Below are 20587 nucleotides of genomic sequence, written 5' to 3'. Positions count from 1 at the left end.
GGCTAGACGAACTGTGGCATGGTCATGCTCGGTGGGGTCCGAGAGAGCTGTAAAAGGAACAAGCATCCCAGCAAACAAAAGTAAAGTACACAACAGGTATGTTACTTTTATCTAAGAGAATGAAGAAAATGAATATAACCTGTATTTTCTTATGTTAAAAGCAATAGAAGAATAAACTAAAATCAAACCAAAAAAAAAAAAATGGTTACCTGTAGGGAAGGAGGAGATCACGATGGGGAGAGTGGACAGAGATGGTATCAGACTTGGATCTGGTGTACTTTGTTGGTTTTAGCTTTGAAACCATGGGACAGTTTTCACATCATTATAAACATTTAAATTTGTAGAATTAAACCAATTCTTCAAAATAAAAAGCAAAATGAAACACATAAGCCTAACTGTATATTAAGTATATTATATGTATTTTACAAACATATGTTAGGATAAAGCAACTACATAATATTACTAATTTAGGACTCAAGATTTTCAGCATAAGGAAAAGTACTGATATAAAATCAAAGAGGTTAAGTAAAAGCTCTGTAATCCTAAATTTGAGTTGGAAAAATCAATATGAACTCATAATGTGTTTTCTTTTAGAAGTTTCTCCTAGCTACTTCCATTATAAACACCTAGAAATAATGACTATCCCAATAGCAATGAACACTCCTGGCATCCATAGTGTAGTCTCTAAATATCCCATTGTCCACCCAAAGGATCCAGGGCTCCTTGGAGAAATGGCCGCTTCTAGGGCTGGGGCAACAAAGGTACAAGATAAGCCTATCATATTTTTTTCATGTCAGAAGCAAGGATGCTATCAAAGACTTATAGTCTAGGGCTGGGGCAACAAAAGTACAAGATGAACCTATAATATTTTTTCATGTCAGAAGCCTACCTTCCCCCCCCCACCCCCACCCACAAACACACACATACAGGAGTTAATAATACTTCTCAGAACCAAACCAAACCAAACCAAACCAAACCAAACCAAACCAAACCAAACCAAACCAAACCTCTTATTGGTCATCTTTGGAGGATGCTAGGGAATGAATTCATTATTCTGAGCACTGATAAATAAAGGGAGAGGGCCAGGCATTTCCCATATGAAGTGTTGTCCGTATAATCAAATAGTTAATGAGGAACTTTTTCACTTATAGAAGATTTCCAGCAAGTGTATGCAGAGGGGATGCTAGAATTAGAATGCCACCCTTCTGTAGCCGCTAATGGAATATTGGGTCTGGGCAGTAATCATCAGGGCCTGCTAATGCCTTAGGTGAAAAAGAATGTTATGATGGATGACCGGGCTGACAACACGGGGATCCATGAAAATACAGGTGGTGGAAGATGGTATCCAAGGTAGTGTAATCCAAAGATCTCCAAGTACTTATTTTCTTTCCAGAATCATTTCTTAGAATTTTTGCCTTTTTCCTGTATGTTTCCTGTTTCAAAGCTCAGCCTTCAGGTCTTTAATGTAACACGAGAGTTTGGATCATTAGCTAGTATTTCTCAGGCAGTGGCTAGGCAAGTTACCTTATTTTCATCTGTGAAATGGGGATAATAGGGAATTCGATCATATAGGATGGGATTAAATGAGGGATGTATGACTGGTACTCAGTGTGCATTCATTGGCATTATTCTTTTTTTTTATATATTTTATTTATTTATTTGACAGAGAGAGACACAGCAAGAGAGGGAACACAAGCAGGGGGAGTGGAAGAGGGAGGAGCAGGCTTCCCACTGAGCAGGGAGCCCAATGCGGGGCTCGATCCCAGGACCCTGGGATCATGACCTGAGCCGAAGGCAGACGCCTAAAGACTGAGCCACCCAGGTGCCCCTTCATTGGCATTATTCTTATGAAGATTATCATGTCAGCCCATCGCTTGTCTGGTTAGGTTTTACCATGGGACTATTTGTCAATATTTCTTGTCAGTGAAGGATTTAACCACTAGCTTTCCCAGACTAGCTCTCTCTGATGTGGAAGAAGGATGTAGATTTTTTTTTCCTGGAGGAAAATCAGTGTAGGCTAGGTGGTCTTTATGGGAATATAGAAACCAGGAAATGAGGTTTGTTATGCGACCCATGAGTGTGTAAGGACACACATAGTGAATAGTCATTGCACTTTATGTGTATACCTCTGCATTTAACAATACTCGGTGGGATTTTGCATACCTCATCTTACTTTAAGCAGGGGCATTGCTTGATTCCTATGTTGAAGATGAGAAAATTGAAAAAGAGGTTGAGTGCTTGTCTAAGGTCACATCACAACCCAGCGCTAATGAGTCCCAATTTATTTCTCTTTTTGTTATGTTACTGATCTCTTGAAATATTTTAGTCCACTTCCAGGGGAACACCTGATAAATTTCACCCACATTGGTGGTGAACATCTTGATAAAATTTTTCTTAGTGGGGTCCCCGTTGTCAGTTAATACCCTTCTAATACTTTTATTCCCAAACACTTAATCTCATCAAGGTTTACACTAGCACACTAGAATTACTCCCTCTTCGTAAATTTGGAGATTTCAGTCTGGAATACCTCTTCTGAATTAAATATAAAATCATTAAATGAGGCAAACAGCAGCATCAGTTTGGAGGAATCCATGACTTGAAATTTTTCATAAAGAGGAATGTTTCTGTATTTTATTTTTTTCACCAAGAAACCAGGTCAAATAAGCTATTCTACAAAATTCTATCACAACCGTACTTTTTCTTTACAGAACATCATCTTTGATACAGAACTTACAGAAATTAGGTCCACTGGTTTTCCTTTACTCAGATGTTAACTTTTTTCCTTTTATAGTTTTTAAACATTTTAAATGTGACACATGATCATGATGAAATTATAAACAGCATAGAAATACATATAGTAAAAAGGTGGTATTTTCTCTTTGGTCAGTCCTCACTCTCATTTCCTTCTCCAGAGGAAACATTAGTTTAATGACTGTATTTCTGGATCTTTTTCTATGCATTTACAGACTTATGCATTATTCCCTTTTAATGTATTTGCTTATGTACATTTCTACATGAATTAGAATGCTAATATATATATTTTTAATGTCTTGTGTTTTCATTTAATGTATCCTAGACCTATTTACATATCACTACGCTTACTCCACTATATTCCTTTTAACCACTACAAATATATGTATAATGATGGACAAGTCGTTGCCCTTAAAAACAATGAAATAAGCAGCCCCTTCAACCAATTATTTTTGCTTATAGGAGCAATATTTTCTAAGACTCCTAGAAGTAAAATTACTGAGTTAAAAGGCACTCAGCATCTTCAGTGTGGACAGACTCTGCCAAGCTGCCTGCAGATAAGTTAGCAGTGACACCTGAGAATAACTCTATCCTCGTACATTTTCAAGCACTAGATATTATCAACCTTTTCAATTTTTCCCATATGACATTCAAAAATGTGTCTCTTCATTGTTTTAACTGGCATCTCTTCATATGTTTGTGTTCATTTGTAGCCCTTTTGTGGATCATCTGGTCTACCCTTTCCTCATCTTTTTTTTTTTTTTTTGGTCGGGTTGCTTTTTTAAAACTAAAGGAACACTTTATGATATATGGATTTTAATTCTTTGTTACATATATTGCAAATATTTCCTCTGTCATTTGTCTTTTAACTATACTTATTTTGTATTTTGCCATGCAAAAAATGTTTGGTTTTTACAAGTTGTATCGCTAAAATCCTATCCTTTATGGCTTCTTGAACATGTGTCTTATTTAGGAAGGCCTTCTTCTCCTGAGTTATACAGATACTTTTCTAAGTTTTCTTCTAATATTATTATTGTTTTGTTTTTATGTTTAGCTCTTTAATCCATCTGGAAATGATTTTTGTATATGGTGTGAGGTAGGTATCTAAGTGTACTTTTCAAATGAATAGTTTCATTGTCCCAACACTGATTACTAACCCATCATTTCATATATTAAATTCTGATATTATACATGGGTCTGCCTCTGGACTCTATTTTGTTCCATTGATCAATGAAATTTGTCTATATCTATGCCAATAACACAGTGTGCTCATTCCTGTAGTTTGATAATATGTTTTACAATCTGATAGAGTAAATCTCCCGTTATTCTATTTCAAATATATCTTTGTTTTTATCAAGTATTTATTCCTCTAGACAAATTTTGGTATCATCCTGTCAATTTCCATACATCATTCCATTGGGGTTTTCGTTTAGATTGTGTTGAATTTGCAGACTAATTTGAGGGAGGAATGAGAGATTTATGACATCAAGTCTTCCTATTCAAGGAAATGACATATCTTTCCATATATTAAGATCTTCTTTTATGTTTTCAATACTTTTCTTTAACTAGAACTTGTACATTTTCTGCTAAGGTTTATGCCTGGGAGTTATAATGTTTTTGTTGCTATTATACAAACAATCTTATTTTCCATTGAATTTGTTACTACTGGTATATAGGGATAGTTTGATTTTTGTAGGTTTATTTTATATCTGGGTGACTTATTAAATTTTATAATGATTCTAATTGCTTTTTAGTTAAATACCTTGAATAAGTCTTAATCATATGCATGCAATGGTTTTTGACTCTTCCTTTTCAATGTTTCTACCTTGTTTTTATTTTTGCTTTATTGCATTGGCTAGGACCATCTCAATGGTATTGTGTAAAATCAGTGATAGAAGACACTTTTCTGTGCTTCTAAAGTTTTATTAGCACGTATAATAGTCAGTGTCTTAGATAAAGGAAGTTACCTTCTATTACTAATGAATTTGGGCATTTAATCAGGAAAATGTGTTGGAAAATTTTGGCATCTTTTGAAAGGATGGATTTTCTTCTACCACTTTAGTGAATTAAACACTAGATTTCTTAAGGCTGAGGCATTCTTGCATTTCTATTATAAATCTTATTGAGTTATAATATGGAGTTCTTGTAATATCTTGCTGATTGAATATAATAATATTTTATTCATTAATGTTATGAATATAACAGATAATTTTACACATATATAGATAAAATATCTATAGCTGTACTCATGTATTTAAGGCTATATGATATGTTTGACTGATTTTATCATCAGAAGTATTTAAATCACAGAAAGTCAATTGGGAAAGTTTCTAACTTTTTTATTTTTTATTTTTTGCTTTGGGAAAGTATAAATAGAGTAAAACATTTTAGTAGAACTTACTCCCAAAAATCATCTGGAGCTTGTACTTTTTTAATGTATAGAATTTTTACTATAATTGTAATTGTTTTTCTGTGTTTGAATTTTCTACTTCTCTCTTTTTTTCATTAATTTTTTCTAGTAAATCAGTTATGACATCTTTATTTTCAAATTTCTTGTTGTAATATTTTTAACATTTTACATTTGTCTCCTCTATGTCTTTTATTAACCTTGCCACAGGGTTATATTACTTTTAAAGAACTACCAATTAATTGTGTAGATAAGTCTCCTTTTAAATTTTTTTCCCTTTTGGTTGGTTGTTTTGCTTTGCTTTCTTTTATACCAATTCCTCATTTTATCTTTATTATTTATTTCCTCTTTCTTTCTATTGTCATGTAGGTCTTTACTACCTTTGTTGTTGAATCATATTTTAATTATTAACTATTTTAAAAATAAGTCCTTACATGTTATAATTTAAAAAATTACTTTAGCTATATTTCATAGGTTTCAATAAATACAAATTTAATTATCATAATTAATAGTTTTAAATTTAATTTTCAATTATTCCTTTACCAAATAGTTTTTTAATTGCCCAAAGGGAAACTTTTAAAAAAATTATTCTTTTGTTGTGAACTTCTATTTGGCACAGAAAATGTTTCTCATTTTTATTTTATGTTTACTGTGGTTTTTATCTTGGCATTTCAGCTTTCCTTTGAGGTATTATATGTGATTGGTTTTATAAATTGTTTCAGAGAATTGAAAATAATTTTCAACTTTTTAGGGAGGCTGAAAGACACACAATTGCAATACTCATATCTATCAATTAAAACTCATTATATTTTTAAAATGTATCTTCATTTATCTTGTCTTCTTGACCTGTCCGTTTGTGAAAGAAGTATTTTGGTTTTCCATTATAATGGTGGTTTTGTCAGTTTCCTTTGGTTTATATCCTGTTTTTAGTCTTTGTATTTTTGTTGCTATATTAGTTGGAGCCTAATAATTCATAATTATCATAATGCTGAATTTTGCCATCTTGAAATATGATTTAAATTACTTTTTCTCCTTTTAATTCTTGGCATTCTAAATTTTTTCCACATGTTTTTAATTGTCAGCATTTTATGTATTCGATATTATACATTTAAATCATATATTGTGTATATCAAATATACATATTTAATATATATTCGTTTTTCCTTTTATTGTATTTTTGCATTCTTTCATTTTTAATATTTTCTGCTCTTCTACACATGTCTTTTCTAAATAACACACATCTTGATTTTTAACATAAATTTTCTCTTATTTAAGAGGCAGTATAACCCATTTGTATATAGTGTCTATATAATATACAAATTATTACAAAAATATTATTATTGTCTTTGTATAAAAGACATAAATTATAGTACAAAGATATTATTTAAACTTCTTTTTCATAGTGTGCCTTCATCATCTTTAACCCATTCCTCTTTTTTGTCATCTTTTTGGTACTGGTTAGAGATTTTTGCTTTTCTTTTCTAAAAACTGGTTTGGAAGCTATATGTACTATTTCTATTCTTCTAGGAGGCACTTAAAAATTTTAGCAAGCAAATTTAAATTGAAACTCTTGTAATCAAAAGTTGATGACTGTTTGTAAATTTGATTTCCCTCCCTAAAAGACAAAGCCTTTGCCAGGCTTTTAATGATTTCTCTTCCTATTCTTCTATGTACTTATGGCTGAAATTATCTGAAGGTTTCATTCCAGAGAAGTAGTGTTAATAATAGCAGTCATACTCTTAGCATTATTAGTATTATTATTTACTTTACGTCTCTATTTTACAAGAAGACTTTATTAGTAATTGTATTACATTTTACTACCAAATTAGCAACCGCCATTTAGATTTAAATTGAGTTTTTGTGACTTATACACTCTACTTTATTTGTTATGTTCCCAGTCATTGTCTATTTTAGATTCTTTTTTTCTGTTTCTCTGGAGCAATCCTCAATTAATTTTTGCTCCTTTATTTTCTGAAAAGCTATGAGTGGTCAACTTTCTGAGTCTTTGCTTGTCTGAAAGAAACCTCTTCATTTGTCTTTACACATGACACAGAGCTGTCTTGATTATAAAAGTCCCAGGTTGAAAACAGCTTCCATACATCCTTATCATCATTTATCTTCTAAAATATTTCAAGTGGATAAGGCAAATATCATTTTCCTTTTTAGAAATAAGATTGCCCATTTTCCAATAAGTCATTCTTAAGTGTTCATTATCCTTATCCCTTCCAACTGACCCACCATAGAGAACTTCTAATTAATAGTTTATCAGGGCATTTATAGAGAGCTGTTTCTATCAATGGCAAGCACTTTTCTAACAACAAAATTCTATGTATGAGCCAGAAGTTCCCATTTCTGATGTTCTATTTGCTAATGATGCAGTGAGTTCCTGAGTTTTAAAACATGCTGTGAATTTTCTTCCACTTATGCTAATACCTCTAGCCTGCTGGGCCGTGAGGATTTCCCTAATGTTTTCTCAGGAAAGGGTACCCTGAATGTCAGTCACTTCCTCTCATCCTTGACTGTCAGATCTGTAGACCCACAGATGGGTCTCCGTAGGCTATTTTAAAAGAGACTTTTCTCACTGGCCTTTGAGATGTTACTAAGAACTGTCATAAATTCTCTTTCGGTCCACCTGATTTCTTATGAGCCTGTGGTCTTCCATACATTTGGAACTTCCCTGTTCCCTTCACTTGAAACACTGAGACATAAGTTACAGTGAGAAATTCAGGATTGTCAGATAGAAGGTAAAGTCATGGTTCTACAGATTAGATGCACTTGGATAATACTGTGCTTTAACCACCTGGGCCAAGGAGTCCAACCTGGTGTCTGAAAATACTCAGGTACTTGATGGCCTCCCTCATTGATTCTGCTGACTCCCCTCTGGACCTCCTTTCAAGGCTAGGTTCATGTACTACCAGATTCTAAAACCTCTCCCACCCCAAATCATCTTGCGATCTTTCTTGTACTCCATGCCAAGGAACCCACCTTCCCTTAGGGATTATCTCTCATTGCTACTCTAGCTGCCTCCAGTATTGTAGATCGTGGATGTCAGTACCTCCACTGAGACTCTGACACCATTTGCATCAAGTTCAGGTTGTGGCTATCATAGAATAAGAGGCATCGAGTGCGCATCTACTTACGAAGAGTGCAGACAGGCAATGACCGGTTCTGGCCATCTGGTCACTCTGTGTGTGCCTCTGTCTTGATCCTTTTTAGGTGGGAGGACACACCATGCTCCCCATCCGTTGGATGCCCCCTGAAAGCATCATGTACCGGAAGTTCACTACAGAGAGTGACGTGTGGAGCTTTGGGGTGATCCTTTGGGAGATCTTCACCTATGGAAAGCAACCGTGGTTCCAGCTCTCAAACACAGAGGTACAGAAAGGGGGTAGAGGGGAACCTCCATTTGGGGGAAGGCTGATAGGAGTTATCTCGGGCCAGGATTTAGACCTAGTATACAAAACATGAGGCGGTGTTTGGAGCTAGCAGGGCAAATATAGGTATAAGCAAAAGAGGAGAGCTTCTTAGTAGGAAAAACATTAGAGCTGTAGGAAGTGTGGTGTAATTGTCAAGAGAGCATGAAATCAGATGTCTAAATGGAGATGCGAGTCCCAGTCCTGTTTATGCTGCGACACTTAAAAATCACAAACGTCTCTCTAAGACGGAACATGAAAACAAAGAACAACTCTGAGTTTTTCAATTGTGCCATCTTGTGGAAACACCCAAAGAGTCTGGATTCCCAAAGGTTTTAGGCCTGCCAGGCCTGGGATGGGGAGAGGATGGTGGATGGGGAAGGCACATTTCACATTATTGATAGAGCTGTGTGTGGACCTCTAGGAATAAAAGCGCTCATCAGAGAAAACATCATCATAATTAACACATTAAATGCTTTTATAATTTTGATTTATAATAATAATAAAAATTCCAGCAATCAAATTTTCACAATAGCTAACATTTAGTGCCAGGTACTTTTCTAAGGACTTTAGCTGTATTAACTCAGTACTTTCCACACGAATACCTGTTGAGATTCAGGGCAAAGGGAAGGGAACTGCTTGGAGTTCTGGAGAGGACTGGCCAGAGACTCAGATGGGAGCTTCTGCAGCATGGAGAAGGCATGGGCCATGGCCACAGGACTCCTGCCTCCAAAGCCAGTCAGGATGGTTCTCATTTATGTCTGACCAGACTCATGTTGCCCTGGAGAATAGTTAATAGACAGTAACGGTCTTGGATTCCCAACCAAGCAGACGTATAAGAGATTGCAGTTTATTTTTATGGTCTGTTTTCTATGAAAACATGAACACAAGGGCCTTTTAATATTGCAATCTTATCTGAATATTTGAGAAAGTATCTTTGTCTTTGAGAACTGTATTCCTTTTTGCTTTCCTGTTCCCTAACCGGTGAGTTTCAGAGACCAAAAAGAAGACACTTCTTTAAATCTGTAGTACCTCATCAATCACAAGCTGAATGAGTCTTGACCACATTTCCCAAAGTAGGACAAAACATTTTAATGACCTTAAAAAAAAAGAGTGTATATCAGAACCCGTTTGTTGCAGTGTTTTAGCTGTTTTCTTGGGGTTGTGGGATTGGTAGTAAACACACACATACATACACGCAAGCGTGCTCGCACGTCCATGCATGCATGCGTATACCTACCCGTGTACATGCACGTACATACTCCTGCACAAACATGTGTGCACGTGAGTATACGCAGCCCGAGCACAGCCTCCCATGTAGTTTCGTGGCCCCAGTGAAGAGGGGATGTGCGTGGAGGGTGCTTGTGGTATCAGGAGTAGATTTGCCCTGGAGACCCAAGCCAGCTCATGGTAGCCAACAAGGTGTTTCTAATCATTTCTAACACAGTTTGGTGAGGCCTGGAAGGTGGGCTTTCTGCCCCCAGCCACCTGTCCCACTCCACAGTCCAGAGCAGCCAAGTACTGTTAGCCACTGATCATGGGTTTCTTTATGGAGGTTGACAACCCAGTGAGCCCACACTGGAGGAGACACTAGCGAGTGCTTTTGATCGTAGCATTAACAGCTGCTGCAGTTTGAGCCGGGTCCCTTTTCGTGGAGGTGAAGGTAATGGAGTGGGGAAACAGGGCTCTAATAACGGAGAACCTGAGTAGCTGGAGACCAATTGGGCTGGCACAGAAACAAGCCTCTTGGGCCACCACTGACGCCGGAGTGAATCGGACCAGGAAAGTGCTGACACATCGGGCAGGGGCTTGACACGCTGTCCTTGGGTCAGAGTGACATGAGACAACACCCCAGACAGGGCGCTGTTGGGGGCAGCATGAGGAGATAAAGGAGACAAAAGGCACTTCTCTTGCCCAACTAAACACAGACTCATGGGGGCAAAGATACTGGAGGCACTCAATTGGACCTGAGTCCGTGTATTTTCTCATTACAACCCATCTCTGAACGAGGAAGCTGGAGTTTGGGGTAAGTTGCCCAAGGTTTCATAGTGATCGAGTTAGGGAGACATTAAAAACCAGTCCAAGACCAGGAAGATGAAAACGTGAAAAGTCACATGTTCAATGTCAGCAAAGAAGTGCCTTTGAGAAATTGGAAATGAACCACAGATTACAGGCTTGGTCCTTACATGGCCAGCTGGGGTTGGTCCAGCCCTACATTATTTGTTTTCTTCCTACTCCTCCTTAGGGCCTCCCCTGTGGTATGTCAGGCCATGCTTTGTGCCCTTGGCTTCATTTGGGCCTTATGACTATGCAGGAGGCACACATTGGATCCCCCTCTTCTAGATGAGGGTGCTGAGGTCAGGTTCACTGACTTGTGCTGGCCACAGAGCTGGGCGGCGGTGAATCGAGCAGTAATCCTGATGTGAAGGGCTTTAACAGAAGCCAAATACATGGGTTAGTGCAAAGAGCAGGGGAGGAGGGGCCTTGCTGAGAAAGGGAACCACATGGCAGCATAGAGGGAAGCTATGCACAGAGGCTGGGAGCTGGAGGGGAGCTGGCCAGGAGATGGGAGCTAAGGGGAGCGAGGCGTGGAGGGGCCAGATGGTGCAGAGTTCCTTCAAGGGCGTCTCAAAGTCACCCAGGCTCATAAGAGGGGAGGGACAGGTCAGATGCCAATCCCCACTGCCAAGTGGCAATGAATCGTGCGGCATCCAGATGAGATTCAGGACTAGAGAGGAGGAGTCAAGTAAAGGCTAGAGTGCATGGGGGAGTCCGTGAAGGCCTGGCCCAAGAGGTGGGTCACAAAGGGCAATGGTGGGCATGGCCAGCCGGCAGCCTGCCCAGGACAGATGAGAGACTCTGTGCTGTGTCCATCCAGCCTTTAGCCTGTGCAGGTGGGCACCCCAGCTCCGCACTGAAGCTCCTTCATGAAGTCGCCGCCTGCTGCTGGGTGGGAGCCCCAGGGCCCAGGGGGGCTTTGGATGTTAATGTCCTGGTTCTTCTCATTATTTTCAGGTCATCGAGTGCATCACCCAAGGTCGTGTGCTGGAGCGGCCCCGGGTCTGCCCCAAAGAGGTGTACGATGTCATGCTAGGGTGCTGGCAGAGGGAGCCCCAGCAGCGGCTCAACATCAAGGAGATCTACAAAGTCCTCCATGCTTTGGGGAAAGCCGCCCCCATCTACCTGGACATCCTCGGCTAGTGGTGGCTGGCAGTCACGGACGCATACTCTGTGGCTTCCCTCTCCTGGCCTCACATTGCCCCTCGTCCACCTCACACTCCTTTCTTCCATCCTGACTGAAGCGAACATCTTCATATAAACTCAAGTGCCTGCTACACATACAACACTGAAAAAAAAAAGTGAAAGAAAAAACCCTGTAAGGCAGTTTGGCGAATATATATATATACATATATATATTTATATATCTAACTATCTATCTATATCCACAGAGAGATACCTTCTCTAATACAGAGGGAAACTGCTGATACAGAAACCATAAGACTTTAACAACAACTCAGAAAAGCTTAAATCTTATGAACACAAATGGAAGTTCCCTTTGACTGAAGCTGGGGCCCGTGGATCTCCGGCTCCAGCTTTTCGGGGCCGAAGACCTTGATGACGCAGAGACGGTCTTCACGCTGGGACCGGAGGAGATGGGGTGGAGTGCGAATCAGCGCCGTGCAGGTGATGACCTGCACAGGTGTGCTACCCCTCCCCCGCCCCCAAGGTCTGCACAGGTGCGTGGGCTGACCTCGTCCACTGCACTCAGGAGGCAGCAGGAAGTAACACCGGCCCTGGGGGCCTCTGGAATGCCTCACGTCTCCACTGACTATTGCTCCACGCCTTCCCCCTTTCCTCCGCTTCAAGACAATTCTCCAATTTGTCCGTTCTAGAAAGTAGAGTCCTGATGCTTTTGGAAGTCAATGAGGGCGTCTACCACTAAACACTGGACAAACGACGTGACCCAAAACCATGGTGACAATGGACCACATCCGTCTTGGGTGTAAACCATGCTCAAGTTCCTTCCTCAGTTGGAAAAAGATGTGTCATCTATTCTCTGAACATCAAGAACTGGACGTTCTGGACTTAACCACAGAAGAAAAAGCTGAAATTTGAACCCTCCATGTCAAGGCACTGCCTCCCACCTTTTCCTCACTGGAAAGACTCCTTGGCCTCACCTCCCACATTCAGGCCTTTGGGGGAGTTTGGGGGCATAGCGAACACCCCCCATGTTGCCTGTGAATGTGGACGCAGCAGGGTTCCAATAGCAGGAGACTTCGTTCCTCGTAGGTCATTATAGGATGTGCCCCTCTGTGTCGTCTGTTTCTCATCCTGCCTGCCCTAGATCCTCAGCCCCGACCTTCTGGGCCTTTCGCACGTCCCAGGGAAACCTCACTGCCAAGGAAGGAAGCCAGGACTAGAGACGGTGTGGGGCAGTGCTTGTTTTGGAGAGCGAGGCCGTGGACTGGGCAGGAGCCGGCAGCGGAGAATCTATTTGGCACCTGCACTGGCCCCTTGGCATTCTCCTCACGTTTCCAGCCCCTGGAAGGATGGATGCATCTGCGTCTGAGCTTGCTGTGAACACTCAGGGGCTGAAAAATCGCTTTTGTGGGCTGGGGGTGGGGGAGGGGCCGAGGCTTCTCTGGGAGGCGTCCACGGTGGGGCCACAGCCGCAGGCTTGGCATCTTAATGAGGACGGAGCCCTAACCGGAGAGGGAGAATGAGGCTTCTGGGCTGGGGTCCTGGCCGCTGCTGTCGAGGCCCGTAACGGGCAGATCCCTGGGCCTCCCGGACACAGGACCACGAAATGCCCCTGGAAGGCAACGGCCTGGCCCCATGCAGCCCTCCTGCTGGAGAGAGGACAGGTCCCTCTCAGCTCACCCTAAGCACAGAGCTCCATAATGGACCGGCCTTTGCCCCCCGGGAGCCTCAGGGTGGGCAGGGGTTGGGGGGCTCTGGCCTGGGCCCTGCCCTACAGCGTGAGGGGCTGTGGGCGGCTTGAGCGGCCTGGTCAGCTGCAGCATGGGCATCCCTGTGGGGTTCAGGACTAAATCCTGTATTTGTGGTTTTGCTTCCTTTTTTTTTTTTTTTTTTTTTTAAGACCAACAAATGTTTTTATTCAAATAGAAAAGAGCTGTGTTGGGACTGCCAGCCTCGGTTGGGAATCGGGGATCAGTGAGGCCACTCAGCTGGGCCGGGAGGGGAGCCGGAGTTTGGTGTGGGTTTGGCCCTGTGCCGGCCTCCCAACCCTGAGGATTGTCGAGGAGAGCTCGGTGGATTGACCACATTAGAGGAACCCTTTGCTGTCCTATGGCCGTTATCCCGCCTGTCTTTCTGCCTCGAGGCCCTGGATCTCTTCTGGGCCTGTTCTTGCAGGATGAGCTATGGACCCAGTCTAGTGTTGAGCAGGGTAACGGAGGGAAAGCTGTCCATGGAGGGAGGGCCTTGAGGGGGAAGGGCCTTCTGGTTAGATGTGAGGCTCCAAGGCTCTTGTTGCTGCCAAAACAGGTGCCGGAGAGTCTCCCCAACACAGACCCTGTGTAGCCTCCATCTCACAGGCTGTGTTTCTATGTCACGGTCACTGATAGGCTGGGAAGACGGGGTCATGGGAAGGGGTTGGAAGCTGGGGGGCAGCTGGGAATGAGGAACAGGCTAGGCTTTCAACGCAGGGCGCTAAGGCATCCCAGCCTAAGGGGAGAAGCTAGTTCCTTCGGGAATAAGGAGCCGTGAAGGAGACCGAAGTCAGACTGCACAGGCCCTCCCTCGTGCTGGCCGTGGGGACGTGTCTTGGTCACGTCCACCGTAAGTGGCTGCCTCTCTGAAGAGTAGAGGAACGAAGGGCGGCTGAGCAAGGGGGAGTAGAGAGGGATCACCGGCTTTCTTCCTCCCTGGTTGTGCTCTCTGCAGAGTCTACGTGTAGACTTTAGGTCAAGGCGGGTAAAAGAATAAAAAGGTTTTTGGAGGGTGAGGGAGGCAGAGAGGAGGAGCACCCCAGGGCCCTGGGGGCAAGCAGGGGATGTTATTCCTCCTGTGGTGGGAAGCGCCGTCTCAGTCTCCGGTCTGAGAAACGAGAGATGCCTGCTCATCTCTGGCCACTTCAGGGTCTGATATGTTTCGATTCTCCCAGCGCGGACTCACTGTGCTGTGTGGTTCTCCGTAGCGCCCTGGGAGGCCAGGGGGCCCCTCCTCAGGGCAGCTGCCCCTGGGGGCACGTGGGTCTGTGCACGTGTGGGTCCCGTGGGACATTCCTCTCCTTCTTGGTTCCTGCGTCACCGTGTGACGTGTCTGAGGTGACTTTCGGCCCACAGGGCGCATTTGGTCTTGTTTCCCATCCCCAGCCTCTTTGCACACCCAGGAAGTGCTGGCCAAGGCCTGTTTATCTATTTATTTTCGAAGAGCTTAATGTGGTTAAATGAGTCTTAAAATGACATCCCATCAGCCAGTGTGGCCACCTCAGTCCACCCCCCTCTCACCCCTCCCCGCCAAAATTCACAGTTTAAAAAAACATGCTAAAGCAGCTCTCAGGGTGTGGCTGGATGCAGATGCTCCCCCCACCCCCACCCCGGTGAACTTTGCTGGGAGCTCCAGGTCACCCAGACTGACCTCCCGGCCATGTCATCCTCACCTGATCCCCTCCTGGACCGAGTGACAGTGGCCTGCTTGTGGAGGTCACTTGGAGTAGAGAGGCATGGCCAAAGGTCTTCCCCGTTCTTGACTTTGGACATGAACCAGATGCTGCCCTCTTATCATATCCCTGGCCCCTGAGTGAGGTCTTGAGACTCAGTAAGCCTTCTCTTGCTAACAGATGAGGACTTGTGTTCCTTCACTCAGCAGATCATGCACAGATGCAGATCATGCAGATCATGCACAGAGGCTTCCCACTGGAGGCAAAGGAGGCTTGGTCCTCCTGGTTGAACCTTACCATTCTTCTCTAGTGATGCTTACTTTGTGGAATATACTAGTGCAAATATTTTTGGTGCTAAATACTACAGAAATCAACACTAACGGGAGAGCTGACAGCCAGCTTCTGGGGCTGCATGAGACTCCACTGGAAAGTGTCCCTACATGCTGGGACAGTAGAGGATGCCTGGGAGCTGGGGTGGGAGCATGCAGTGGTGTGGAAAGCCGGTTGGGCTTTGCTTTTGGTTACCCAGGTACCTTGGCCAGGTCCCCGAATCAGAGTATCAGATTTCTCATCTGAGACATTTAAGAGGTTAGAATAAATATCCTTAGGGTCCCTCTCAGTTTAAAAAAAAAAAAGTGTGTTCTGGTCCCACCTTTTTGTTTTCTTTTGTTTACTTGCTTATTAGAAATAAGAGAAAATGAAAGGCAGGTAAAGAAGGGGAGGAGGGAAAGTCACCGAGGGCAAGAAATTGATTATAGAAGGCAAACAGGGAAGACTCCATGACTGTTAGGTTGGAGGGAGGTTGGTGGGGGGAGCCAGGCCCACCAGTTCTCCAGCCGCGGCCCGGCCCCCGAGGCTGACTTCCACAGGCTCTCCTCCTCAGCTTGCTAGCTTCTCCATTTAACACTGACATGCCCTAAGCTGGCAGAAAGGATCCCAAGATAGGGAGACAGGCCCGCCCCGCTCTCGTGCAGACTGCTGGCAGTCTGATTTCAAAACCCGACAGATGTTTATCCTCACGTGCTATTTCATGGGATAGGAATTTGGAAAGAGGGCAGCATTTTAAGTTGTGGATTCTTCACCAAAGTCCTTTTCCCTTCTGGAATGCCGAATGGTGTCCTTGCTCCTCTTTCCCAAACCAAACAGCAGCAATATTATTCATCAGAGGTGTGGTTATCGAAGAGGGCAGTCTTGGGCTTTGGGATCACCCGTGTGCTTCACTTAGAGTCTGGAGCAAAGAAACATCTATAGTTCATGGTTGAATGAGCCCCTGTGCCCACGGTCTAGAGGACTGCCCTCAAATGCCCCTGGGTTTGGCTGTTGGCAGCTCTGCTGGAGCCGACCGGCTAGAATATTGGATGGCATTTGCCTTACAGCAAGCCCTTCAGTCCAGGGCTTGGTGCTGTAGCCACATTGTTTTTGGTCCCTGGTGTGCCAGACTTTCCTCTGATACCAAATAAAATGTTTTGGCCAACACTTACTAGGTTTTAAAGGGAAATTCCAAGTCCTTGTATCATTTTTAAGGTATCAATATAGACTCCAGAAAATGCTTTGGGATTGCTGAACGGTCCTGGTAGCATCATCTGAGGGGAAGTGTAGGCCCCTATATATTGTATGCTTGTATCTATATCTTTAATTGGACTGGCTTTGTTGAAAGTCTGCTTGGAGTCAGCAAATGGATTCCTTGATGCTCGGTCTCTTTGAGCCTTACATTCCTCGGGGATGAGATATCCAGAGATGGCCTGGCCTAAGAGAGCCCGTCAGAGAGATGCTATTGGGAAATATGTCATCTTGTAAAATTTGATTGTTGGGTGCTCCCTGAATTAAATTATGCTGGTGACAACATTCTGGGCATCTGAAAATCTCTCCTCCTAGCAGTCTGATAGATGGCCATGCAGGAATGATTTCTACCACACCCCGTTTGGGGGTCGGCATTGAATTCACCTGGATTGCAGGTACAACCACCCCCTAGGACGGATGGGACAGAGAGAATGTGAGATGTTGGTAATGCTCTTTTGGAAAGGTGACTGTGGTGGATGTGGTGAACATTTGTGTCACTCTTTGGGGGGTTAGGCCTTTTGCTGTGAGCATAGGCTGTCCCACCCTAAGGATCTGAATCTTGACTTCTGATAGAGTCTCTGTTTCCCTGGTGAAATCTCCTCAAGCATAGTTTCTTTAACTGCCCTCCAAAATTCTATACTTTGCAACAAGAGACGTCTCTGGCCCAAGTCTTGGCATGCCAACACAGTTTCCGATTTCACAAGGAGATCCATGAAGATTGAGGGTCCCCTCAAAATACTTGGAATTCTTGATCAGAGTAGTAAAATTCAGATTCTCCTTCCTCGTTAGCTAACTAAGTTCCAAATTTAAAACAAGGTCCGGTTTGATATTTGCAGTAGGGATGATGTCTTAACCCAGTGTGTTGAGCTATTTCCTGTCATACAGAGGCAAGACAGTAAGCTCTGTTAATTTTTTCTAATCACCAAGGTAATCATCACTCTGTGTGCAGTGCCATGGCCCAAACTTGTAGCTTGCAAGAGATACTCATGGCCAACAAAGCTAGAAGTTTCTAGATGTAACAGGATAACACAGATGAGTCAAAGCCTACTCGGCATCTATTTCTGAGAAGTGCCTTGGCACTCAGGAGTCTTGCTTTTCAGCTTGACATATTTTGAGAAGAGTTGGTTTCTTCTCACTTTAGACGATGGCCAACTTAGACGTCCTTCCCCAAAGTCCAAAGGAAGATCGAAAGCCCAGATATCCAGCGTATTCTCTGACATTCTTTTGGATGCAGTTTCCCAAAAGCCCAACTGGAAATGTAAGTACTCAAGTCTAGGTCTGGTAGTTACTCCTTCACTTAAGAAGAGTATATACTCAAATGAATAGCTCCCTTCAATGTTGTGTTTCTTTCTCGGAGAATTCTCTATGCTCTATCTCCACTTAACAGCTATGTGACATTCAGCTGACGCCTCTGAGCCCACCTCTGGAGTGAATAAATAAACCTGGTCCAGGTGATTTGATTTCTGCTTTCTGCAGAAGTAAATCTCAGTCAAGAAGATTTTCTTTCACTTTTATGCTTTTTATGTTTTCTTTTTCTTTTTCTTTATTCCTTTTGGCTCTATCCACTTGCTTCCATAGGACTGACAATCCAGCTTCTCAAACTCTATAAGTCTTAATATGAGGTGAATTCCAGGACCACGAACAGTTAGGACTTCAAACAGAAAATTGGCACTGAATGATTTGGCACACAAAGCAGAAAACCTTCATTTCCTGCAGGCAGGATGGAATTGACTGTTATATTAAGACCTGTGAAGGAGCCCAGCCCTGGAGTAATTTTGGTGCTGTCAGACAACGTTGACATCTAGATTAACCTCTGAGCAGTGAAGTTTACTGCAAAGCTCATTGAGATGCAAGTGCTGTGTCTCCACAAATCCCATGGAACTCTCGGTGGCCCACCCTCAGCAAACCCCCATCCCTTCTTCACCCACTGCTCACTCCATCCATGAACTTTTAGTCTCCAGGAGCAGAGAAGGCAGGACTGGGTTCTGACCTCAGGAGAGGGAGTTTTCGACCTTTCTGTGACCGCAGTGCTGAGCCAGGCTTTCTGCTCAGTGGGAGTGACAGTGGATGTCACTGTCTTGGTTTTCCCTGAGGGGACTGCACATCAAGGCATGAAAGCTACTCTGCTGATGACAAACAGCTTTGCAGCATATCTCGATGCTGCACAAAGTGAAATGGTTTATAAAGAATTAGTGCACCCTGCATCAGTGAGCCCTGATCTGCTCCCCTCCTTCCCTCCTCCAGTCCGGCAAATCTAGGTGTGGGTGCAACAGATCAGGACTGTACCCAGGTGGCGGGGGGGTGGGGTGGTGGTGGTGGGGGGTGGGTTCTAATGGACAAAGGACTTGCCCTGGGTCTGTGCAGGTGTTTCCTATGTTCTTTATGAGAGAGGCAGTCCCAGCTCCTTCTTCTCCTGGTTGGGACAGAGTGTGTACCTGTCATCTAAGCCCCGGCTTATCAGCTCTCTCCTTACGGGGTGGTGGGCTCTAGCAGGACCCAAACCCTTCAGCCAGCAGAAACCTCAAAGCTGAAATGACAGCTTCTCTACAAATGAAGGCTATTAATTACATCAGAAGGCTTGAGAAAAGGCTGCTCCCTTAGATTCAGACTCCTTCACCTTCAGACTACTTAGAGCGGCTCTGCATCATCACAGTTGTCTTGGGAAGCTTACCTCGGGGTTTGAGAATACCGTGAATTCCAGAGAACATATTTCTCTGGGGTTTTCCTGATTCTGATTCTCTCTGAAATTGTTTTTCCTACTTTGCCTCTTGCCTTGAATATGAGTAACAATCTCCTTGTATGTTCTTAGATATTTCTTTAGGAGAAATGAAAGCTTCCAGCTCAAGGACATTATGGTTATTGACTGGGAAAAATAGATTTCTGGGCCAAATAATGTCACAGTCATATAGAGGCAAGCCTGATGACTTTATTTAAAAGCAATTATAAGTGTTGTGTTTTGTTCTAATGCTCAAGCTCGCATAGTGCAAATGACATTCCTCTTTCATTTTCATTACTTACCATACTTGTGTACACGCTTACATCTGCACACCCCCCCAACACACAAATGCATCTGTATTCCTCTTGCTCCAATATGCTTCAACAAGCCAATGTGGCCTTTGTGTTGCTTCCACTGAGCCTGTGTGCATGTGTGTGCAAATATGTGTAGTCCCGGCATGTGGCTTCTTAAACTTATCTATAGCTGATCTCTTTTCTTTTTTTTAAAGATTTTATTTATTTATTTGAGAGAGAGAATGAGAGAGAGAGAGAGCATGAGAGGGGGGAGGGTCAGAGGGAGAAGCAGACTCCCTGCTGAGCAGGGAGCCCGATGCGGGACTCGATCCCGGGACTCCAGGATCATGACCTGAGCTGAAGGCAGTCGCTTAACCAACTGAGCCACCCAGGCGCCCGTAGCTCATCTCTTTTCTTAAATATCACACAGCCTTTGACTTTCTCCACTATGGATCATTTATGGAGTTAGGGTTTTTTCAAAGGAGACTAAATCCTAAGTTTTCAGAACCTTCATATTTAAAGGCTGGACTAGTTTTCTCAGAGAAACACAAAACCAAACCAAATCTTGGTGTGGATTTTATTTAATTAACTTTGGGGGATGGGGGTGGAGAAGCACTGAATTTTGGCTTGAAGAATTCATGCTAAGTACAGATACCAATGTGAATTAGTTCCAGCGGATTCCTGAAGCTTTCTTGGAGCTGAAGCAATTAGGTAGAAGGCTCAAACATTCAGATTGAATCAGAACTTGATGGGAAGGGGTCCGATTTTCCCTGAGAAGGTTAGATGTTCTGCAGGACATGGAAGCCGTCCTGGGTCGGAAGT

At 43.1% G+C, this 20587-nt stretch overlaps 1 protein-coding gene across 2 annotated transcripts in view; it reads left to right on the top strand.

Annotated features, from left to right (window-relative positions):
• Positions 1-20587, top strand: part of NTRK3 (neurotrophic receptor tyrosine kinase 3) — a 382724-nt gene that overhangs the window by 354695 nt on the left and 7442 nt on the right. Inside the window, exons 16-17 of one of the 2 annotated variants that reach the window (XR_014148812.1) lie at positions 8375-8533; positions 11587-18014. Coding sequence is in view for 1 of the 2 variants with exons in the window: in XM_081831657.1 (XP_081687783.1) it covers positions 8375-8533; positions 11587-11772 (345 nt within the window). In the remaining variant the exon portion in view is untranslated. Of the gene's footprint in view, positions 1-8374; positions 8534-11586; positions 19061-20587 lie in introns of those variants that run through there. The other variant, XM_081831657.1, reaches the window with a different exon arrangement.

Source organism: Leptonychotes weddellii, chromosome 9 (genome assembly GCF_054177405.1).
Source record: "Leptonychotes weddellii isolate Sample4059 chromosome 9, ASM5417740v2, whole genome shotgun sequence".
Lineage (NCBI taxonomy): Eukaryota > Metazoa > Chordata > Mammalia > Carnivora > Phocidae > Leptonychotes > Leptonychotes weddellii.
Note: the sequence above shows the minus strand (reverse complement) of the source record. Positions and strands in the feature narration are given on the sequence as shown.